The sequence below is a fragment of the Narcine bancroftii genome, chromosome 1, assembly GCF_036971445.1.
Source record: "Narcine bancroftii isolate sNarBan1 chromosome 1, sNarBan1.hap1, whole genome shotgun sequence".
NCBI classification, from domain to species: Eukaryota; Metazoa; Chordata; class Chondrichthyes; order Torpediniformes; family Narcinidae; genus Narcine; species Narcine bancroftii.
Genome location: NC_091469.1, coordinates 382,352,819 through 382,373,581, shown reverse-complemented (window position 1 = coordinate 382,373,581; position 20,763 = coordinate 382,352,819). Strand labels below are relative to the sequence as shown.

The 20,763-nt window shown below is 41.4% G+C and overlaps 1 protein-coding gene across 10 annotated transcripts in view; it reads right to left on the bottom strand.

Annotated features, from left to right (window-relative positions):
* The window catches only part of fars2 (phenylalanyl-tRNA synthetase 2, mitochondrial), a 423,747-nt gene that overhangs the window by 294,957 nt on the left and 108,027 nt on the right, over nucleotides 1-20,763 (bottom strand). For all 10 annotated transcript variants that reach the window (XR_011349827.1, XR_011349828.1, XR_011349825.1 and 7 more), the window contains exon 4: nucleotides 7,338-7,469. Coding sequence is in view for 3 of the 10 variants with exons in the window: in XM_069913505.1 (XP_069769606.1) it covers nucleotides 7,338-7,469 (132 nt within the window). In the remaining 7 variants the exon portion in view is untranslated. The remainder of the gene's footprint in view (nucleotides 1-7,337; nucleotides 7,470-20,763) is intronic.

The following is a 20,763-nucleotide window of genomic DNA, read 5'->3' as shown; positions in this document are numbered from 1 at the left end:
GCGCCAAGATGCACGGTTTGAGGCGTTATCAGCCCACTGGCGGTGGTCAATGTGGCAGGCACCAAGAGATTTCTTTAGGCAGTCCTTGTACCTTTTCTTTGGTGCACCTCTGTCACGGTGGCCAGTGGAGAGCTCGCCATATAATACGATCTTGGGAAGGCGATGGTCCTCCATTCTGGAGACGTGACCCATCCAGCGCAGCTGGATCTTCAGCAGCGTGGACTCGATGCTGTCGACCTCTGCCATCTCGAGTACCTCGACGTTAGGGGTGTGAGCGCTCCAATGGATGTTGAGGATGGAGCGGAGACAACGCTGGTGGAAGCGTTCTAGGAGCCGTAGGTGGTGCCGGTAGAGGACCCATGATTCAGAGCCGAACAGGAGTGTGGGTATGACAACGGCTCTGTATACGCTTATCTTTGTGAGGTTTTTCAGTTGGTTGTTTTTCCAGACTCTTTTGTGTAGTCTTCCAAAGGCGCTATTTGCCTTGGCGAGTCTGTTGTCTATCTCATTGTCGATCCTTGCATCTGATGAAATGGTGCAGCCGAGATAGGTAAACTGGTTGACCGTTTTGAGTTTTGTGTGCCCGATGGAGATGTGGGGGGGCTGGTAGTCATGGTGGGGAGCTGGCTGATGGAGGACCTCAGTTTTCTTCAGGCTGACTTCCAGGCCAAACATTTTGGCAGTTTCCGCAAAGCAGGACGTCAAGCGCTGAAGAGCTGGCTCTGAATGGGCAACTAAAGCGGCATCATCTGCAAAGAGTAGTTCACGGACAAGTTTCTCTTGTGTCTTGGTGTGAGCTTGCAGGCGCCTCAGATTGAAGAGACTGCCATCCGTGCGGTACCGGATGTAAACATGCACATGTAAGCTAAATAAATAAATGTAAACAAATTGACTGTGCAATACAGAGAGAAAAATAAATCAATAAAGTGCAAAAGTAAGAGTCCTTAAATGAGTCTCTGATTGGTTTATTCTTGCTGATGGTCAAGGGAAAGCAGTTATTTCTGAACCTGGTGGTGCGAGTCTTGTGGCACTTATAACTCTTTTACAACCTCTTTCAGCCAACTCTACTGCCAATCTTATAATTTTATTTCACTTGCATTCCTCCTCCTATTCCTCCTCTTCCTCTTCTTCTTCCTTGGGAAATCCATTGGAGTTGAGGATAGCTTGCTTCCATACGTACCCTGAGAGTTCAAGAATGACCAGTGAAGCTGATCTGCAACCTGCAGAGCCTTCAGCAGGTGAGCAGAAACCACACAGGGCAGGAGAAGGGGTAGCTTGGAAAGTTCCTGGACTACACTTCCTCACACCCTGTCCCCTGCATTAGCCTTATGCATGCTTTCGATTATGGGCCAAGGATTTCCCAGAGTTCAAGGAGGCTTTATAAATATCCTTGAATCATTCCTTCTATCCATTTAGCAATCTCTTGCCTTGACAGAGCTTATCGTGGTAGGCTTGTTTCAGGAATCTGATGTCAGACATGTGAACAACATGGCCTGTCCATAGAGGCAACAAACTGTGTGTTAATGTCTATGCAACATTGTCTGCTCATCTTGGAACCCTCTCTTAATCTCAGCCCATGTGCTAGCTAGTGTGGAACAGTCAACCTATGTTAAGGAAGTGACAAATAAATCACGGAAATCTGTAGAGACTGTGGTTGAAGTAAAAACATAAAATGCTGGAGAAAATTCAGCAGGTCAAACAAAGTCATTTATGTAGCAAAGGTATAAAGATATATAACCAATATTTCAGACTTGAGCCCTTCATCAGGGTGTGAGAAAATGCTGGTAGGCATCTGAACAAAAGAGTAGGAAGGGGGGAGGGGATGGCAAAGGCAGGAGATGATAGGTGGAGAAAGAAGGGAGGGGACAGCAGCAATGAGGGGAAGGAGGGATGACTGGGTGGGTGAGGGGGAAGGGAGGGAGAACTGGAAAGACAAGAAAAGGGAGAAGGAGAGAAAAGAAAGGCAAGTAGTTTTAGCAAAAAGCAGAAAAGTCAATGTAAATACCATCTGGCTGAAGAGTGCCCAGATGGAAGAAAAGGTGTTGTTCCTCCAGTTTTGCGGGTGACCTGGGTGGGATAATACACAAGGCCATGGACAGATATGTGAATGCAGGAGTGTGATTTGGAATTTAAACAGTTTACTTTGCATCCAATATCCACCCTAATCTCAAAGTCACCTGGTCCATCTCTGATAATACTCTCCCATTCCCGAATCTCTCAGTTTCCATCTTGGGAGACAAGCTTTCCATCAACATGTACTACAAATCGTCTAACTCCCACAACTGCCTGGACTACACTTCCTCACACCCTGTTCCCTGCAAGGATTCCATTCCCTTCTGATTTCTTCCACAACATGGCTTCCCCTCCACCAAATGGCTTCCCCTCCACCACAATTAACAGCCCTCACCTGGATCTCCTCTATTTCCCACTCATCTGCCCTGGCCCCCTGCCCCCAGACACAACAAACATAGAATATCCCTCATCCTTACCTACTATCCCACCAGCCTCTGTATTCAACATATTATCAGCTGGAATTTATTGCGCTTACCACAAAATCCCACCACCAGACACATTTTTCCATCTCCTCCCCTCTTGGCCTTCCACAGGGACTGCCGCCTTTGTGATTTCCTCCTGCACTCATCCCTCCCACCCATCGCTCTCCCAGCACCTTCCCCTGTGCCTGCAGAAGGTGCAACACGTGCCCACATCGCCTCCCTTACCACGGTCCAGGGCCCCAAACAGGCATTTCAAGTGAAGCAACACTTTAACATAACAATTACAGCACGGAAACAGGCCATTAGGCCCTTCTAGTCCACACCGAACCAAACACCCCTTTCTAGTCCCACCTCCCTGCACAATGCCCATAACCCTCCATCTTCTTCTCATCCATATACCTGTCCAACCTTTTCTTAAATAATACAATTGACTCCGCCGCCATTATTTCTCCCGGAAGCTCATTCCACACGGCTACCACTCTCTGAGTAAAGAAGTTCCCCCTCATGTTACCTCTAAACCTCTGCCCCTTAATTCTTAACTCATGTCCTCTTGTTTTAATCTTTCCTCCTCTTAACGGAAATAGTCTATCCACATCCACTCTGTCTATCCCTTTCATAATCTTAAATACTTCTATCAAATCCCCTCTCAACCTTCTACGCTCCAAAGAATAAAGACCTAATCTGTCCAATCTCTCCCTATACTCTAGATGCTTAAACCCAGGTAACATTCTGGTAAACCTTCTCTGCACTCTCTCCACTCTGTTTATATCCTTCCTATAATTAGGCGACCAGAACTGCACACAGAACTCCAAATTAGGCCGTACCAACGTCTTATACAATCTCAACATCACCTCCCAACTCCTATATTCCATGCAATGATTGATAAAGGCCAGCATACTAAAAGCCTTCTTCACCACCCTATTCACGTGAGTTTCTACCTTCAGGGAACGATGTATCTGCAGGATTTATTTACTGCATTCAGTATTCCCTTTGTGGCATTCTCTACATCAAAGAGACAGGTCACAGACTGGGAGATCGCTTCGCTGAGCCCCACCTCTCCATCTGCAACTACAGCAACCTCCCAGTGGCCAACCATTTCAATTCCGAATCACACTCCCAGACTCACATGTCTGTCCATGGCCTTGTGTACTATCCTACCCAGACCACCCACAAATTGGAGGAACAACACCTTATTTTCCATCTGGCACTCGCTTGCCTGATGGCATTAACATTGATTTTTCTGCTTTCTACTAAACTTGCTTGCCTTTCTTTCCCCCCTCCCCTTTTCTGTCTTTCCAGTTCTCCCTCTCTTTCCCCTCATCTACCTAGCCATCCCCCCCTCCCTCTCGTTGCTGCTGTCCCATCCTTCCTTTTTCCACTTATCATCTCCTGCCTTTGTCATTCTCCCCCACTCTTTTGTTCGGATGCCTGTCAGCATTTTCACATACCTTGATGAAGGGCTCAAATCCAAAACATCAGTTATGTATCTTAACCTTTACTACATAAAGGACACTGTTTCACCTGCTCCAGTTTCTCCAGAATTTTGTGTTTTTACTTAAGGAAGTGACATACTAGCCATTTCCAATCCTATCCTACTCAAAATCAGATCATGGATTTTCTTTCCCCCTCAATTTTTACCTCTTCATAAAGTTAACTGTTTAGCTCTGCACAGATGTTCCTTGCTCTGAGAGTTTCTAGTGTTCACTGTTTTATAATGTTATTCATGCTATTTTCAAGGCTTATTCTAGAAATATCAAGAAAACCAGAAAATACATAATATCTTTACACATAACTAGCCCAAGATTCTCTTTACATTGTAGTTATGAAACATCAATTTATATCGTGAAGTAACAATCTCATGAAATGCTCTGACAACTCACTTGAACAAATTGGTTGCTAATTAGTTCAAATTATTTATCTCATTGTTAATGGCCTAGAAAATCTTTCCCACAAGTCCAACAAACAACAATGCTGTTCAATTGAAAAGCTGGCAAAGCTGAAACATTCTTGCCCATTCCTGGTGTCCTACATCCCATCAAGATATTTTAACAGCTGACTCTTCAATAGGATAACAATCTGTTTCTGCACCTTTTTGCAGGTGAAAAACATCCCCACATAATGTCAACAACAGTGCAACACACAAAATTTATTGACACTGAGATTTTCAACTTCACTAATCTGAACAACTTTACACTCTGCACCTCACTGACCGGACACTGACGTCAGGAAAAACCAGGTGAGGCGGCATTTGTGTCATCATTAATTCATCATGGTGCACAAACATGACAGTTATGTTCCATTCCTGCTCCCCCAACATGAAATATCTGGCAATCAAGTGCTGCCCATTCTGCCCGCCAAGAAAGTTCACCGCCATCATTCCTGGACGCAGTGTACATTCCGCCCCAGGCTAACATCAGGAGGGACTGAGCACTGTGATCAACAACCATGAGACAGCACATCGGATGTTTTCCTGATCATTGTAGGAGACTTCAATCAGGCCAAACTGAAGAAGACTCTGATGAACTACCATCAACACATCACATGCGAGACCAGAGGAGTCAACACACTCGATCACTGCTACACCACCACGAAGAACGCCTACTGGCCCATATCACGACTACAATTCGGTAAGTCTGATCACCTGGCGTACAAGCAGAGACTGAGGACCACAGTGGTGAAGATGGTGAAAGTATGGTTGAGGGATGCGGAAGAGCGTCTGCAGGACTGCTTTGAATCAGTGGGCTGGACTATATTTAAGAACTCATTCTTAGACTTGAATGAATACACAACATATGTCACCAACTTCATCAAGACCTGCGTGGATGAGTGTGCCCACACGCACAGACCAGGTGTTCTCCTAGCAGAAGTCTTTGATGTATCAGAGGATTTGCAAAGTTTTGAAGGCAAGATCAAGGACATTTAAGGCTGGGGATCCAGATATCTATAAGAAGTCCAGGTATGACCTGCGGAAGGCCTTCTCTGAAGCAAAGTGGCAATTCTGGAGAAAGCTAGAGATAGAGAGAGATACCGGCAGCTAAAGCAGGGAGTGCAGACTATTACAGCCTACAAAGCCAAACACAAAAGATGGCTGAGAAGCTTCAATACCCAAGAGCTGAACACCTTCTATGCCCGCTTTGAGGAGGATAACCAAACAGTGCCTAATAGAATCCCTGCAAAGGCTAAGGACCCTGTGATATCTGTCTCTGAGGCCAATATCACAACATCATTTAATAGGGTGAACCCTCGCAAAGCATCAGGCCCTGACGGCGTACCTTGCAGGGTACTGAAAATCTGTTCCAACCAACTAACCAGAATGTTCACAAACATTTTCAGCCTCTGATTGCTGCAGTCAGAGGTTCCCATCTGCTTCAAAAGGGCATAAGTCATCCCAGTGCCCAAGAAGAGTAACGTGAGCTGCATCAACACCAACCGCCCAGTCGCACTAATTTCTACTGTGATGAAATGCTTTGAGAGGCTGGTCACAGCCAGAATTAACATCTACCTAAGCAAAAGTCTGGACCCACTGCAATTAGCCTATCATCATAATTGCTCCTCCGCAGACACAATATCACCGGCTTTTCACTCACTCTGGATCACCTCGAAAACAGCAATTCATACATATGGCTGCTCTTCATAGTCTACAGCTCAGTCTTCAAAGCCATTATTCACTCAGTGCTGGTCAAGAAGTTCCAATCCCTGAGCCTCTCCACCCTCCTCTACAACTAGATCCTCAACTTATTCATCGGAAGACCACAGTCAGAACAAATTGGAGACATCTCCTGACTACTGTCTATCAACACAGGTGCACTTCAAGGATATGTGCTTAGCCCACTGCTCTACTCACTATACACCCATGATTATGTGGCCAGGCACAATTCCAATGCTACTTACAAATTTGCCGATGACACCACTGTTGTTGGCAGAATCAAAAACAGAAATGAGGAAGTGCACAGGAGAGAGACAGATCAGCTCGTTGAGTGGGTCACACCAACAACCTTGCACTCACCATTAGCAAAACTAAGGAAATGATTGTGGACTTCAGGAGGAAGTCAAGAGAACATGATCCAGTCCTCATTGAGGGCTCAGTAGTGAAGCATGCCAAGAACTTCAAATTCTTGGGTGTCAACATCACTGAGGATCTGTACCAATGCAATCATGAAGAAGGCTCGCCAGTGGCTGTACTTTGTGAGATGTTTGAGGAGATATGATACGTTCCTGAAGACCCTCGAAAACTTATATAGGTGTACCATGTTGAGTGGTTACAGCACTGTCTGGTATGGATGTGCCAATGCTCAGGACAAGAAAAATCTCCAGAGGGATGTTAACTTGGCCTATAACATCACGGGCACCAGATGTCACTCCATCAGGAACATCGACAAGAGACGGAATTTTAAGAAAGCAGCCTCCATCCTTAAAGACCCCCACCACCCAGACCATGCCCTCTTCATTCTGCTACCATTGGGAAAAAGGTACAGGAGCCTAAAGATGAGCACTCAATGGCATAAGGACAGCTTCTTCCCCATTGCCATCAGATTCCTGAATAATCAATGAACTAAAGAGACTACCTTTCTTTGACTTTTTGTGCACTATTTTTATTTATTATTGTAAGGTGATTTATATGATGCTGCTGGAAAACAACGAATTCTGTGACTTGTTCATGACAATAAGTTTTGATTCTGATACCAGTGATCTTAAAAGTTAAGAGATGGAAATATTAAAATAATTTTAAAATGCAAAATTAAAATCCATATTTAATTAACAAAGAGAATTTGAATAAAAATATAAAGAGAATTTCAGAAAGTTGTGAATGTTGGTAGCAATTGTTCTGCACAATTGATTTACCTGAGTTGATGAGCTGCTGCTCCATGATGCCACAGCCTAGGACTTCTAGCCATTCTCCCTGAAATTTGATCTCCATTTCAAAGGAAGGGTGCGTAAAAGGGAAATAGCAATCTACCCACCGAATTTCCAGACCTGTTGACAAGGTAAATATGATAAAATTAGAAATTCCAAAAACATATACTCTTCAGTTAATGGCATCAATTACTAAATTCCAGGAAAATAAATTGCAAACAAGCCCATTTACATCTATCATATGTACAGCAATAAATATTTAAGCAAGGGGAAAAAATGCCATGTCTTTTTCAATATGAAAAGTGCTTCGCGTAGTTCGGGCCCTTTGCAAAACAAAATCAATCATTTGTCAAATTCTCACAGCCACCTGGCATATAATCAAAATGATCCAATATCATTGAGAAGCTGGTACTACAAAGATAAACTTTAACTGGTAATATTTAGTAAATTCTCAAACAATGATAATGTAACCTGCTGAGGGTGAGAACAAGGGCGTTTAAGGCAGGGGATTGGGATCTTTACTGTCCAGCTACAACCTGCGGAAGACCATCTCTGTTGCAATTCCGAAGGAAGCTAGCGACAGAGACAGATACATGCCAGCCTACAAAGTGAGGGCGAAAACTATAGATGGCTATGGTACTTCATTACCAGATAAGCTGAACCCTTCTATGCCCGCTTTGAGAAGAAGAACCAAACAGTGCCTATAAGAATTCCTGAAAAGGCTGAGGACCCTGTGATATCTATCTCTGAGGGCAATGTTAGAACATCATTCAAGGGGGTGAACCCTCGCAAGGCATCAACCCCTGATGGCTATCCTCAAAGATCCCCACCACCCAAGCCATGCCCTCTTCACTCTGTTACCAGAAGGAAAAAGATACAGGAGCCTAAAGATGAGCATTCAATGGCACAAGGACAGCTTCTTCCTTGCTGCCATCAGATTCTTGAATAATCAATGAACCAAACACACTGCCTTACTTTTCATGCACTATTTTTTTTCATTTATGGTAATGTTGCAAGATAGTTAATATATGAATGTTTACTCTATGACGCTGCGCAGCGAAATTTCATGACTTGTTCATGACAATAAATTCTGATTCTGAGATGGCATTCTCGATTGACTTAAAAAATGTTCACTTCCAAATCAAGTACATATTATTAATTATTCTTCATTTCAGACAAAAAATGTAATTTCAGCCTGAAAATATTAATAGAATGTGGAATTTTTGTTCTATAATCTTTTGTCTTCACTTGAATTTTAGCTGCAAATCATAACATATTAACTGAATCTGCAAGAATTAGTTATCAACTCACTGTTCAAAATGTGATAAAAAGCTTAATTTATAGTGTTTGCTTAATTATACAGCACACAACTAGCCCTTCAGGCCATGCCAACCAAGCTGGCATTTAAGCTAATTCTACTTGCCTGCTTTTGGTCCATATCCTTTGAGGAGCTTATTAGAATTGTGCTTGGTAGCTACCCTGTGTTGACAAAGTGCAATCACAGAGGTCTGCTCATTTTGATAGAATAAGTGACCACTATCTGGCCTTTTTTTCCCCCAAAGGAAGGTACCATATTGATTTGTACATCGCAGCTAAAAACTATAGAGTTTAATCTTATCCCTCTAGTTCACTCACGGAAATGTCTTCAGTATTGTGTATGTTGAGGGACCAAAACAAAATATACACAGTAAAAGCAAGTACTGTATATTTATCCAGCATTTACAATCCATACAGACTGAAGAACAATTTATTTTCTTCATAAGAATGTGTGAGTAATGTAATTTTCCAACTGTAAATAACAACTTACTATGGGGCCTGAATGACAATTATATCAATTTACAATAACATTTTAAAGGGAAAAATATAATTACTACTCTCTCAAAAAATATATATCAGTGGATTTTCTCACAGATAAAATATGGCCTAAAGTATTCTGTAAGCCCAAAAATGCCAGAAATTCATCCAATGCTATTATATAGTAAGTTCATCAAAGTTACAGATGACTGATGCTGGGTCAGGTACTAAAGCAGATCTCATAAATGCTTTTGGCTTGTTATAGCAATCAAGTTACTAGAACAGACATTCAGAGGCCTGGATAACCAAAAAGGATCTGAAACATGAATCTATAGATGCTGTGATCATAGTAAAAACACAGAAATGCTGGAGGATCTCAGCAGGTCTTGCAGCATCCATAAGAGGTAAAGAACTATAACTGAGGTTTCTGGCCTGAGTCCTTCTTTAAGGTATGAGAAAAACACAGGCAGGCGCCTGCATTAAAAGAAGGGCCAGGGGAGCAGTACAGACCAAAGATGTTAATTGGATGTAGATAGGAGGACAGCAGAAAGGAAAGGTGAGAATTGATCAGGGGAGGGGAGGGTTTTTGGCTCTGTGAATGCAGAGCTAGGGGAAAGGGGACAGAGGGAAAAGGGAAGAGAAAGAAGAACAGAACACAAGGAAAACAACATAGAAATAGATGGGGGGGGGCAGGGCTAACCAGAGAATTTGATGTTAATGCCATCTGGTTGAAGGGTGCCCAGATGGAATATAAGGGAACAATAAAGGGACCTCAATATAAATCCTACTATGACAGCTGTAGAATTTAAATTCAGTTAATCATCTGGAATTAGTAGCTTTGATCACAAAACTACTAGATTATGGTAAAAACATGAAAATGACTTCATACCTGGTCTGCCTAAACATGACCAAACTAGACCCATCAATGTGGCTGGCTCTTGAATTCTCCCTGAATGTAGTAAGCCATTCAGTCCAAGAGCAATTAGAGTTGGACAATACTCAATAACTGAAGAAATATATAAAATATAAACTGAATAACTATATAACCTCATAAATCTTGATCCTTTTACTATTTAAACTTTTATCAATTAATCTTAAACATACTTCACAATAAAGCTTGTAGAGAGTTGAGAAAATGGATGAAGAAATTTCTTTTCATCTCTCCAAAACAGCCAACTCTTATTTTGTAGATATCCCCTTTGATACTACAGTAATTTACAGTTTATTTGCTTTGCATCTGGGTTTTACCATATTGTCAAAAGCTTCCTCTGGAAAATAGGTCTGCAATGATATAAAGTTCAGTATCATGGTTATCTTCTGTTTTTGTTTGATGAGGCACTCTATAGCTGGGATATCTTAAATTATTTAGATTCAAATGGTTGGGTTCATTAAGTTGACAGAATGGGGAGAATATCAACCATGAGGATATGTACTATACCATTCACACCTGGTTCTGCTCCTGGTCCATGGTGCTTCATGCATTACTAGATTTAGGCTGCTAATTCTGCCTTTAGTGTCACCTGCTTAAATGTGTTCTTGACAGAGTGCTTTTCTTATTGAGAATGTCAAGAAGTGTCCTTTACAAAAACAATCTGATAAGTAGATTCCTCAGAAAGCAACTACAACTCCTTGAATCAGACCATGCAGAAACAGATCACTTAACACACCATGTCCATGCTAACATTGAAAGTACCTATCTCAACCAATCCCACTTACCAGCCTTCTCCATCTTGGTGTTTCAAGTGCTCGTCAAGCTACTTCTTATATGTTGTGAGAGTATTAGTCCCCATTATCCCCTCAGACACTGCTTTCCAGATGATAACCACCCTGAGTGAAACAAAACTCCTCAGATTTTTTCTTAACAACCTTCTATACCTTGATTAGGTCCCAACTCAACCTCCAACTCTAAAGAGAATAAACCCAGCATAAATTCTAATTTCTTCAAACTGAAATGATCCATCCCAGGCAACATACTAGTGAAACCAATGCATACTTTCCAGTGTACTGCATTCATCAATAGTGTAGCAATCAGAACTGAGCACAATGGCTTAGCTAATATTCTTAAATTTGTACCATAACCTCCCTGATCTTGCATGCTGCCAGCTTCAAGAATCTTTGAACTGGTACAGTACAGTCTATGACTCCATCATTCATTGTGTGTGTTCTCCCTTTCCTAATCGTCCCAAAGTACATCACCTCACACTTACGATGAAATTCTATTTGCTCTTACTCTGCCACCTTATCAATATTATCACATAGCCTCTGATTACCACTGAAACCACAGAAAGTTGCAGCATTAAACCAAGGCCCATCTAGTCCATGCTGGCAAAAAGAAACCAAACCAGGTTAATCACAGTTCCAGGTTCTTAGTTAGTAGCCATGGAACATTACAGCAGTGTAAACCCACTCCACCACAATTTAATTTTTCCCTGCTTCATACCCATAACCCTCCATTTTTCTTTGATCAAAATGCCCATCAAAGTATCTTTTGAATGTCATATTATTATGAAATAATCAAGTATTCATTTATATACTTGAATATGATTTTTCTGTCCCCATCACTTTCAGATAACAAATACTATGCCCTCACTAGTCTTAGTGTCAAAAAAATTGCAGTCCCAATGATTATTCGACCAATGAAATGGCAAACTTTTAATATCTCTCACAATTTAAAAAATCTCAATGTTAAAAATCCCTTCCATGGCTTTGAGTCACAGATTTGCCAGCCTCAACTCATAATTAAAGTTTGCTGGCTTGCGAATGTACCTCTAAATTTCACTGCGCTAAATACTATCACAAGGTTAGTGGAGAGGAAAACTATTCACAGTTCTCCAAATTTGATCTGGCCTAATGAGCATTTTATCCAGCCTCCAGTGTAAGCCTCTGATCTAGTATGCCAAGTCCAATAACAGCAAGTATTTTCTTAATCAAAGTATTTTACCTTGCCTACTTTGGGTATCATTTAGCTTAAGATCCAAGATCCTTCCATACTTCTTAGCAGTTTTTATTGATTCCTTTTTCCCTTCCCAAAAGTGTTCCCTCTCTTCTCTTGATTAAATTGCAATTGCCACTTTAGATCCTATTTAATCAGTCCAATGATCCCTACCTGCAGCTTACAACTTTATTCATCACAATCAATTTTACTGACATTTTAAGTATCATCAGTAAACTTCTTAATCATGATCCTTACAAATAAGAATAAAAAACTGGGGACACAGTAGAATAAATAAATTAGGTACCCTATCACCACAGTGAATCGGGTCATAATATTAAGAAACGGAATCCTCAATTTTTACTTTTTATAATAGAATACAGTAGCACAAACATGAACTATACAGAAGTAATTTGGGAGCTCAACAAAATACAGAAAAATATTGTTCAATGTTCTGCAGCAAAAGTAAATATGGAAACTATATTTAATTATCCAATTATAACTTTTATTTGACATTATCTTGGAGGATCTTTCCTGGACTCAACAAACAAACGGCATCATGAAGAAAGCATGTCAGCATCTCTATCTCATCAGGAGACTGCCGAGGCATGACTTTGGAAACCCTGACAAATTTATACTGTTGTGTGGTGGAAAGTATGCTGACCGGTTGCATTACGGTCTTGTATGGGGATACCAATTCTCTTGAGTGTAAAGCCCTGCAAAAGGTAGTGGACACAGCCCAGGATAACATGGGAAAAACTCTCCCCACCATTGAGAACATCTGCAGGGAACAATGCCGTCAGATAGCAGCAGTAATCATCAAGAATCCACACAACCCAGAACACACTCTGATCTTACTGCTACCATCAGGAAAGAGGTATATGTGCCACAAGACTCGCACCACCAAGTTCAGGAACAGCTGCTACCCCTCTACCATCAGACTCCTCAATAACAAACTCAATCAGGGACTTATTTAAGGACTCTTACTTTTGCATTTTATTGATTTTTAAAAATCTCTGTGTACAGGCGTGCGCTGCTTAACATCCAATCGGGCAATGTCCAACCACATATACCTCCGTGGTCCAAAAGGGTTATAATGGAGTTTAGTCAGAAATCCCGATCGGTAAATGCAAGAACAGGACGTAGCAGACATAACCGGAAGTGAAGAAGAGGCAAAGGAAAAAGAGACTGCAGAAGGAGAAGAACATGTAGAGAAGATGTTCACTGTTAAGGGGTGAGCCAAATTATTTGCAAACGTTAACAGCTTGCTGAAGAGATGGACCCAATCACTGAAAGCTTTTCACTGAGAGAGGAATGCTCGTGCAGAGTTTGCTGGATATACAGAAGTTTATGAAGAAAAGAAAAAGCAAAGCAAATAACACTGGACATATTCCTGAAGAAGCAAAGTCCTTCAGGCATTAAAGGCTATTTGACCTGAAACTCTTCCAGTGGAACACTTTGAGGAAGTTGAGAACAGTGATGTGGATGATCTGATCCTCCTTGATAAATTGTGTGAGATATAGAAAAGTGTTTACATAAAAGTTTAAAAAGTGAAAATTACATTAAAAATTTAATTTACCTTGAATTCACTATCCCATATAATTTTGCTAAGTATATACAGTATTATGGTTTTTGCACAATGCCCACATCGCATAGCGCTTAGTTTCACAGAACGTATCATGCACGTTAAGTGCTGCATACCTTATTGCACAGTTTGTTTACATTTGTTTACATGTGTAAGTTGAGTCAGTTTTTTTTCTGCACTGCCAATAGGTGGTAATTCTGCTTTCACAAGAAAAATTTCAGGGTGTATGTAAAGTATGTACTCTGGCACTAAATATGAAATATGATCTGAAATCTAAAATAGATCATGTGCTGGCAAATGAGATAAGTATAGCTAAAGACTGGATCATTGTGGGCCAAAGGACTTACTGCTGAGCTGAATAGCTAATATTTTATTTAGTTCTCATCAATACCAAACTTTTTTTGTCATTTAATTGAAAATAAAGGAGTAATTTAATCTGGGGTACACTAATATTTTGCAGTTCCTAACTCACACAATGTGCAGTTGGCATCAGACAATTCAACAGCTTTAAACATTGCACTTATGGGACGCTACATCAATGTGGAGAAAATAACATGAAGATGCAAGGTTGTAAAAAGAAGTTAGTCTAGTTGTGGAAAACATGTTTATACAACAGAGGTGTTACAGAGGATCCAAATCTGAGGCCAGATATTAGCTTTCATATACCACCTCAAGTTTAAGTTTATTATTCACATATCGAGGTACAGTGAGAAAGCTTGTTTTGTGTGCAATCCAGCAAGTCAACCCATATATAGTGGAACAATAAAAATATAGTAGAGAACAGAGTTACAGAGAGATTAGTTAGAACAGAGCAAGGTCAACATTATTTTATGAGTGTGGTTTATTCATGTGTCTGATATACAGCTAGAAATAAATTGTCTTTGAATCTCATGGTGCAGGACATCACACTCGTGTGAATCTTCTTATTGACAGGAGGAGGGAGATGAGATGAGTCCTTTAATATGTTGGCTGCTTTTCCAAGGCAGCAGGAAATGTAAATCGAAGAGAGGGATTATGTGTGCTTATCATTGGCTGAGATCCCACCTTTGACTGTGGTGTCATCGGCGAACTTATAGGTGTGGTTGGAGCAATATTTGGCCACACGGTTGTTGCCAATCCTCACTGATGGCAACCTACAGGTCAGGAAGTCCAGGATCCAGCTACAGTTAAGGGTCTGAAGCCAAGGTCTCAGAGTTTGAGATATGTTTATTTGGGACGATTCTGTTGCAGGCGAAGTGGAAGTTAATGAATAGTAGAGTGACACGTTGTCCAGATGTGCCAGGGCTGAGAATTGAGCCAGAAAAATGGGAATATGCCATTGGCATGTTTTGGTGGTAGGTGAATTCAAATGGCTAGGGGGCTGGAATTAATGCGAGCTATGACTAGCCTCTCAAAACAGTCTCAGTGGTGGATGTCAGAGCCGCAGGGCAGTTGTCATTTATATTTTGTATATATTTTATATTATAAAATATCTTACATTTGACCATTTCCAAATCCCTGTTTGAAATTGGCTCCTCTTTTACACCTCCATCCCACCAATGCTTTTTTGAACAAAGGTCTAACAAGTTCCCAAATACCAACACACTCATTCGCCTAGCTAAACATGTTCACACATTGAAATCTTCAAGTCCACTCACTTAATCCAAATCAAAGGTATCTATGGACACTCAAATGGACCAAAGATACAGCTGTCCTTTTGTGAAATATGTGAATGTCTTTATTTCAGCATTGCCAATCAACTCCCTCAACCCTTTATCTGGTACACCCCTGACTATATAGGTTATGCTCTCTGTACTTCTGCCGCCATCGACAATTTCTTAATGTTTTTGCTGCCAAATTCCACTTTGCCCTCACCTTCACCACCCCCCTCTTTTCTTTTGTGCATCTTTCTCTCTGCATCTCAGTAGATAGGCTGGCTGACTTCCACTTATCTTGACTAGTCCCATCCTGCATCCATGAAGAACTCAATTCCATTTATCCAGTTCCTCTGTCTCAGTCTCATTGAAACTTTTTTGTACAGGTGTCTCCAAAAAGTATTTCTTCCTGAACTGTGGTTTCCCCTCTAAATGCTCATAAAGCCCTTGACTGTATCCATTATTTCCCTCACCTCTGTTCCAGAAGAGAACAAGGGCAGAATTGCCTGGTCCTCACTTTCTATCCCATCAGCCTCTGCATTCAATAGATTATTCTGTGATTTTCGAAGAGATTCCACCACCAGAAAAATTTTCACCTCTCCTTCACTTTCAGGATTTTGCTGGGACAATTCTCTTCTTGACTCATTGGTCCACTCTTCCCTTCCTACCACAGTCACACTTCTTACAGCACTTCTTGCAATCACAGATGATGCAACACTTGCCCCTTCACCTCTTCCCTTCACCAATCCAGACACCCAACCTGTTGCTCCAGATCAGTGGTTCCCAACCTTTTTCTTCCAACTCACATACCACTTTAAGTATTCTCTATGTCATTGGTGCTCTGTGATTAGTAAGGGATTGCTTAAGGTGGTATGTGAGTGGGAAGGGAAGGTTGAGAACCACTGCTCTAGACCCAATTGTTACCAAAATATTTTGCTAGAGAAAAATTGTCATTGGCCCATTTCCTTTGGAGTTATGAAACCGTGCACATAACAAATCAATTAAGCACCATTAAAACAGTGGTTTTCAAATTTATTTCTTACCACCCACATCCCACCTTAAGCAATCCCTTACTAATCACAAAGCACCAATGGCATAGGGAATACTTAAAGTGGTATGTGAGTTAGAAGAAAAAGGTTGGGAACCACTGCTCCAGATGAAGCAGTAATCCCTTGCACTACTTCCAATCTAGTTTAAATTTAAATTTAGACATACAGTTCGGTAAGAGACCTTTTTGGCACCTGAGCTTGCGCTGACTAAATACACCCAATTGCTCTACATCCCCAATACATTTTGAAGGGTGGAAGGAAACCTGAGCAACCGGAGGAAACTCATGAAGACACGCAGAAAATGTACAAACTCCTTTCAGACAGCGCGGACTTCCAACCCCAGTCCCGGTCACTGGTGCTGTAACAGCTTTGCACTAAACTCTACACCAGTGGTTCTCATCCTTTTTCTTTCCACTCACATACGACTTTAAGTATTCCCTATGTCTTAGGTGCTCTGTGATTAGTAAAGGATTGCTTAAGATGGTATGTGGGTAGAAAGAAAAAGTATGAAACCACAGTTTTAATCGTACCTAATTGACTCATTATCTGAACAGTTTCATAACTCCAAAGGAAATGAGCCAATGACAATTTTTCTCAAGCAAAATATTTCAGTAACAATTGGGTCTAGAGCAGTGATTCGCAACCTTCCCTTCCCACTCACATACCAACTTAAGCAATCCCTTACTAATCACAGAGCAGTTATGGCACAGGGTTTACTTAAAGTGGTATGTGAGTGGAAAGAAAAAGGTTGAGAAACACTGCTCTATACTAATCGTGCCACCCAACAGTGTACTCTGCTCAGTGTTCACAATCCGGCCTCCTCAAGAGGCAGATCAGGTAACTGCTCTGTGGTGAGGGTTCAGTCTGCTGTGACGACCCTGAATTTCCTATTGCCTGCCACTTTAATTCTCCCGTCATTTCCACTCTAACATGTCCATTTGTAGCCTCCTGCAATGGTACAGTGAGGCTCATCACAAGCTTAAGGAACAAATCCCCATCTTCTGTATGGAAATGTTGCAGCCTTCTGGATTCAATGCTAAATTCTACAAATTCAATACCTTACTTCTCTGCATCAGTTATCCATCTGCTAATACCAACTCAGCATATTTGCTTTTATCTTTTTCTTTTTCACTGGATGTGGCGGACATATCTTCTCTGAATTTTTGAACTACTATATTCTTTTGTCTCTATTCACACTTTCCAGTAGCTCCCATTCTTATATCCTTGCTTATAATTTAATCCTTGTCACCCAGTTTTAAAGGAGACAACTGATTTCCCCCTACACTCCCCATAATGATCTTTTCTATCCTTGCCACTTCTGACAAAGAGTCTCTGACCTGAAAAGCTAACTTTGTTACTCTCCCCACAGATATAGCCTGACTTACTAAATATTTTCAGGATATTCTGTTTTAATATAAAAGTGTACTGAGGCCACATGATTGATTGAATGGTAGTGCAGTCTCCAAGGGCTCAATGGCCAACACCTCCACTTACATCCTATGACAAATCTTCGTGTTCACAGCACACCATGTTTTCCAGCTTGAAGGCTTTCCCTCCCACAGTGACCTTCACCACCACAAATGACATTTACAAACATTTCCAAAGTCAGGTTCCATGCCATGCAGTATTGCAGTGTATTGTGACAGTGCAAGACTTGTGAGAGAATCATTTCAGAGACTTATAATTCATTATGTCGATCAATTTTTTAAATGCACTACAGCTGAGGAAAAGGGAGGAAATGGTGCTTTGATTTCTTTAAAACAATTTACTTCAAGTAAAGCATGTTATATTTCTTAAGAAAACATTAGCTCAGCAGTGTACAGGCTAATGCTAGGAACATAGAATTTTCTAATTTCAGGAAATGAGCCAGCTCTCTTCTTTTGTACCCCTCTGCTCTTCCTTTCTCCTATTTTGACCCCCTTCCCATCCACCCTTAACCCAGCTCCCTACCCATTCCCATCCCCCCCCTTTGATTCCTTGCCACCCCACTCCCATCTCCCCACTAAATTGTTCCACTCCTTTGGCACCCTGCCCCCACCAAGTTCCATCTGTTCTCTCTTTATAATGACTATTCTCACCATCTCCACTTATCAGATTCTACCACTGACTGCCTTTAATTAATCACCCACTCCACCCTGAATCACTCATCTTCATCTTCCTTCACCTGATCCAAATGTCTTTCTTCCCTCTCTTTCCCTTTGTCTAGCATATGCCAGTCCTTTGCCTTTGTCCGTCAATCAACCTATTTTTGGTTCACTAATCCCATGTTGGACTCCTACCCTTACCTCTCTACACTGCACTTGTATTGACTTTCCTGTCCTGATGAAGAATTTTGGTTCAAAACATCAACCATTCTTTTTCTCCCTCTGAGTTCCTTTAACAGATTATGTTGAGCACTGTTACCAATTGCATTAAGAAATGGAATGTCCCTTCAATGCTTAGCTTTCACCAGGTCGGGGCTATGGCATTTTGTTTGTAGACAACCTTGTCATTTCTGAAAAACTCACTCACATCATGGTTTTCAAGCATTTGCTGGGCCTCATGGGCTCAAACCACCTACTTTCTTTTCTTTAAGTCATTAATTTTATGTTGAACCTTGTTCAGCAGGTTCTGCTTCTCTGCCTTGAGATCCAGGGGAGTTTCTTCTAGTAATTCTTATCAAATGGGCCCTGATGTTGTGTTGGAGGTGGTAATCCAGACACCGTGAACATTTTGCAATTCTCTGGTTACAAGCCACCAGATTGACTGTCATCACTATCTGAGAACAGCCATTTTTTGCAATATGTTTAAGATGTCGAGGGAGCGGTTATCATTGGAGTGAGCTGAGTCAGAGTGGTAAGGCATTGGCTCCTCAGATTTTGGCGAGAACAGTTAAAAAGTGAGGGATAGCAGGAGTTGAAGTAAGAAAGGGCCACCCTATTGGAAGAACAAAAAAGATTCAGCAACTCCTGCAGCTGAAGGGAAGAGAGGAGAAGTGGGGAGCTGTACTGATAGGGGATTCCATAGTTAGGGGGACAGATTAGAGGTTCTGTGGAAAAGATTAAGTATCCCAGATAGTATGCCTCCCTGGTGCCAAGGTCTGACACATCTCAGATCGAGTTCAGAGCATTCTAAGGAGGGAGAGTGAGCAGCCAGATGTCATGGTCCATATAGGGACCAATGATGTGGGTAGGAAGGGTGTGGAGGTACTACAAGTAGAGTTCAGGCAGATAGGCGCTAGGTTGAAGGATAGGACCTCCAGGGTTGTGATCTAAGGAATGCTACCTGTACCACATTCTAATGAGGTTAGAAATAGGAGGGTAATGCAGCTAAACATGTGGCTAAAGACTTGGTGCAGGAGGGATGGTATCATGTTTCTGGATCATTGGACTCTCTTCCAGAGAAGGTGGGACATGTTCTGACAGGATGGTTTGCATCTGAACTGGAGGGGAACTAATATCCTTGTGAAAAGATTTGCTAGATTTGCGGAGGGGGTGGGGTGGGGTGGGAATCAGAATGCCAGAGCAGATAGAGGAGGGAAAAGATTATGTGAAAATTACATGCACCTTTAGAAGTGAACAGGTTGTACATGGTGGAAATGTTCTTAGGTGCATCTTTTTCAATGCAAGGAATATTGTAGGAAAGGAAGATGAGCTTAGAGCATGGATTGGCACAAGGAATTATGACATTATGGCCATCAGTAAAACTTATTTGTTGGAAGGGTAGGACTGGCAGCTCAATGTTCTGGGCTTCCGTTGCTTTAGATGCAATAGAACGGGGGATGAAAGGGGGAGGAGTGGCATTGCTCGTCAGGGAAAATATCACAACTGTGCTCAGGCAGGACAGACCAGAGGGCTCATCTACTGAGGTGGAGGAGGAATGGAAAAGGTATGACCAAACTCAAGGCATTGTATTATAGTTAGCCCAATATTCAACAAGAATTGGAGGGGCAAATTGGAGATAGCAGACAGCTGCAAGAAACATAAGGTTGTGATAGTAGAAGATTTTAATTTTCCACATATTGAATGGGACTCCCATACTTTAAAAGGTCTAGATGGCTTGGTGTTTGTCAAAGGTGTGTAAGAAAGTTTCCTAAATCAATATACAGGTATAGAGGTACCAACTAGAGAGAGTGTAATACTGGATCTGCTATTAGAGAATATGTGACAGAAGTATGTATAAGGGAACCTTTTGGGTTCAGTGATCATAATGTCATTAGTTTCAAGTTAATTATGGAGAAGGATAGGTCTGGGCCTCTGGTTGAGATTCTAAATCGGAGAAAGGCCAATTTTGAGGAAATTAGAAAGGATCTAGAATGTGTGAATTGGATAAATTATTTTCGGGCAAGGATGTGCGAGGTAAGAGGAGGATTTTCAAAGGTGAAATTTTGAGAGAGAATGCAAAGTTTAAATGTTGCTGTCAGGATTAAAGGCAAGGTTGG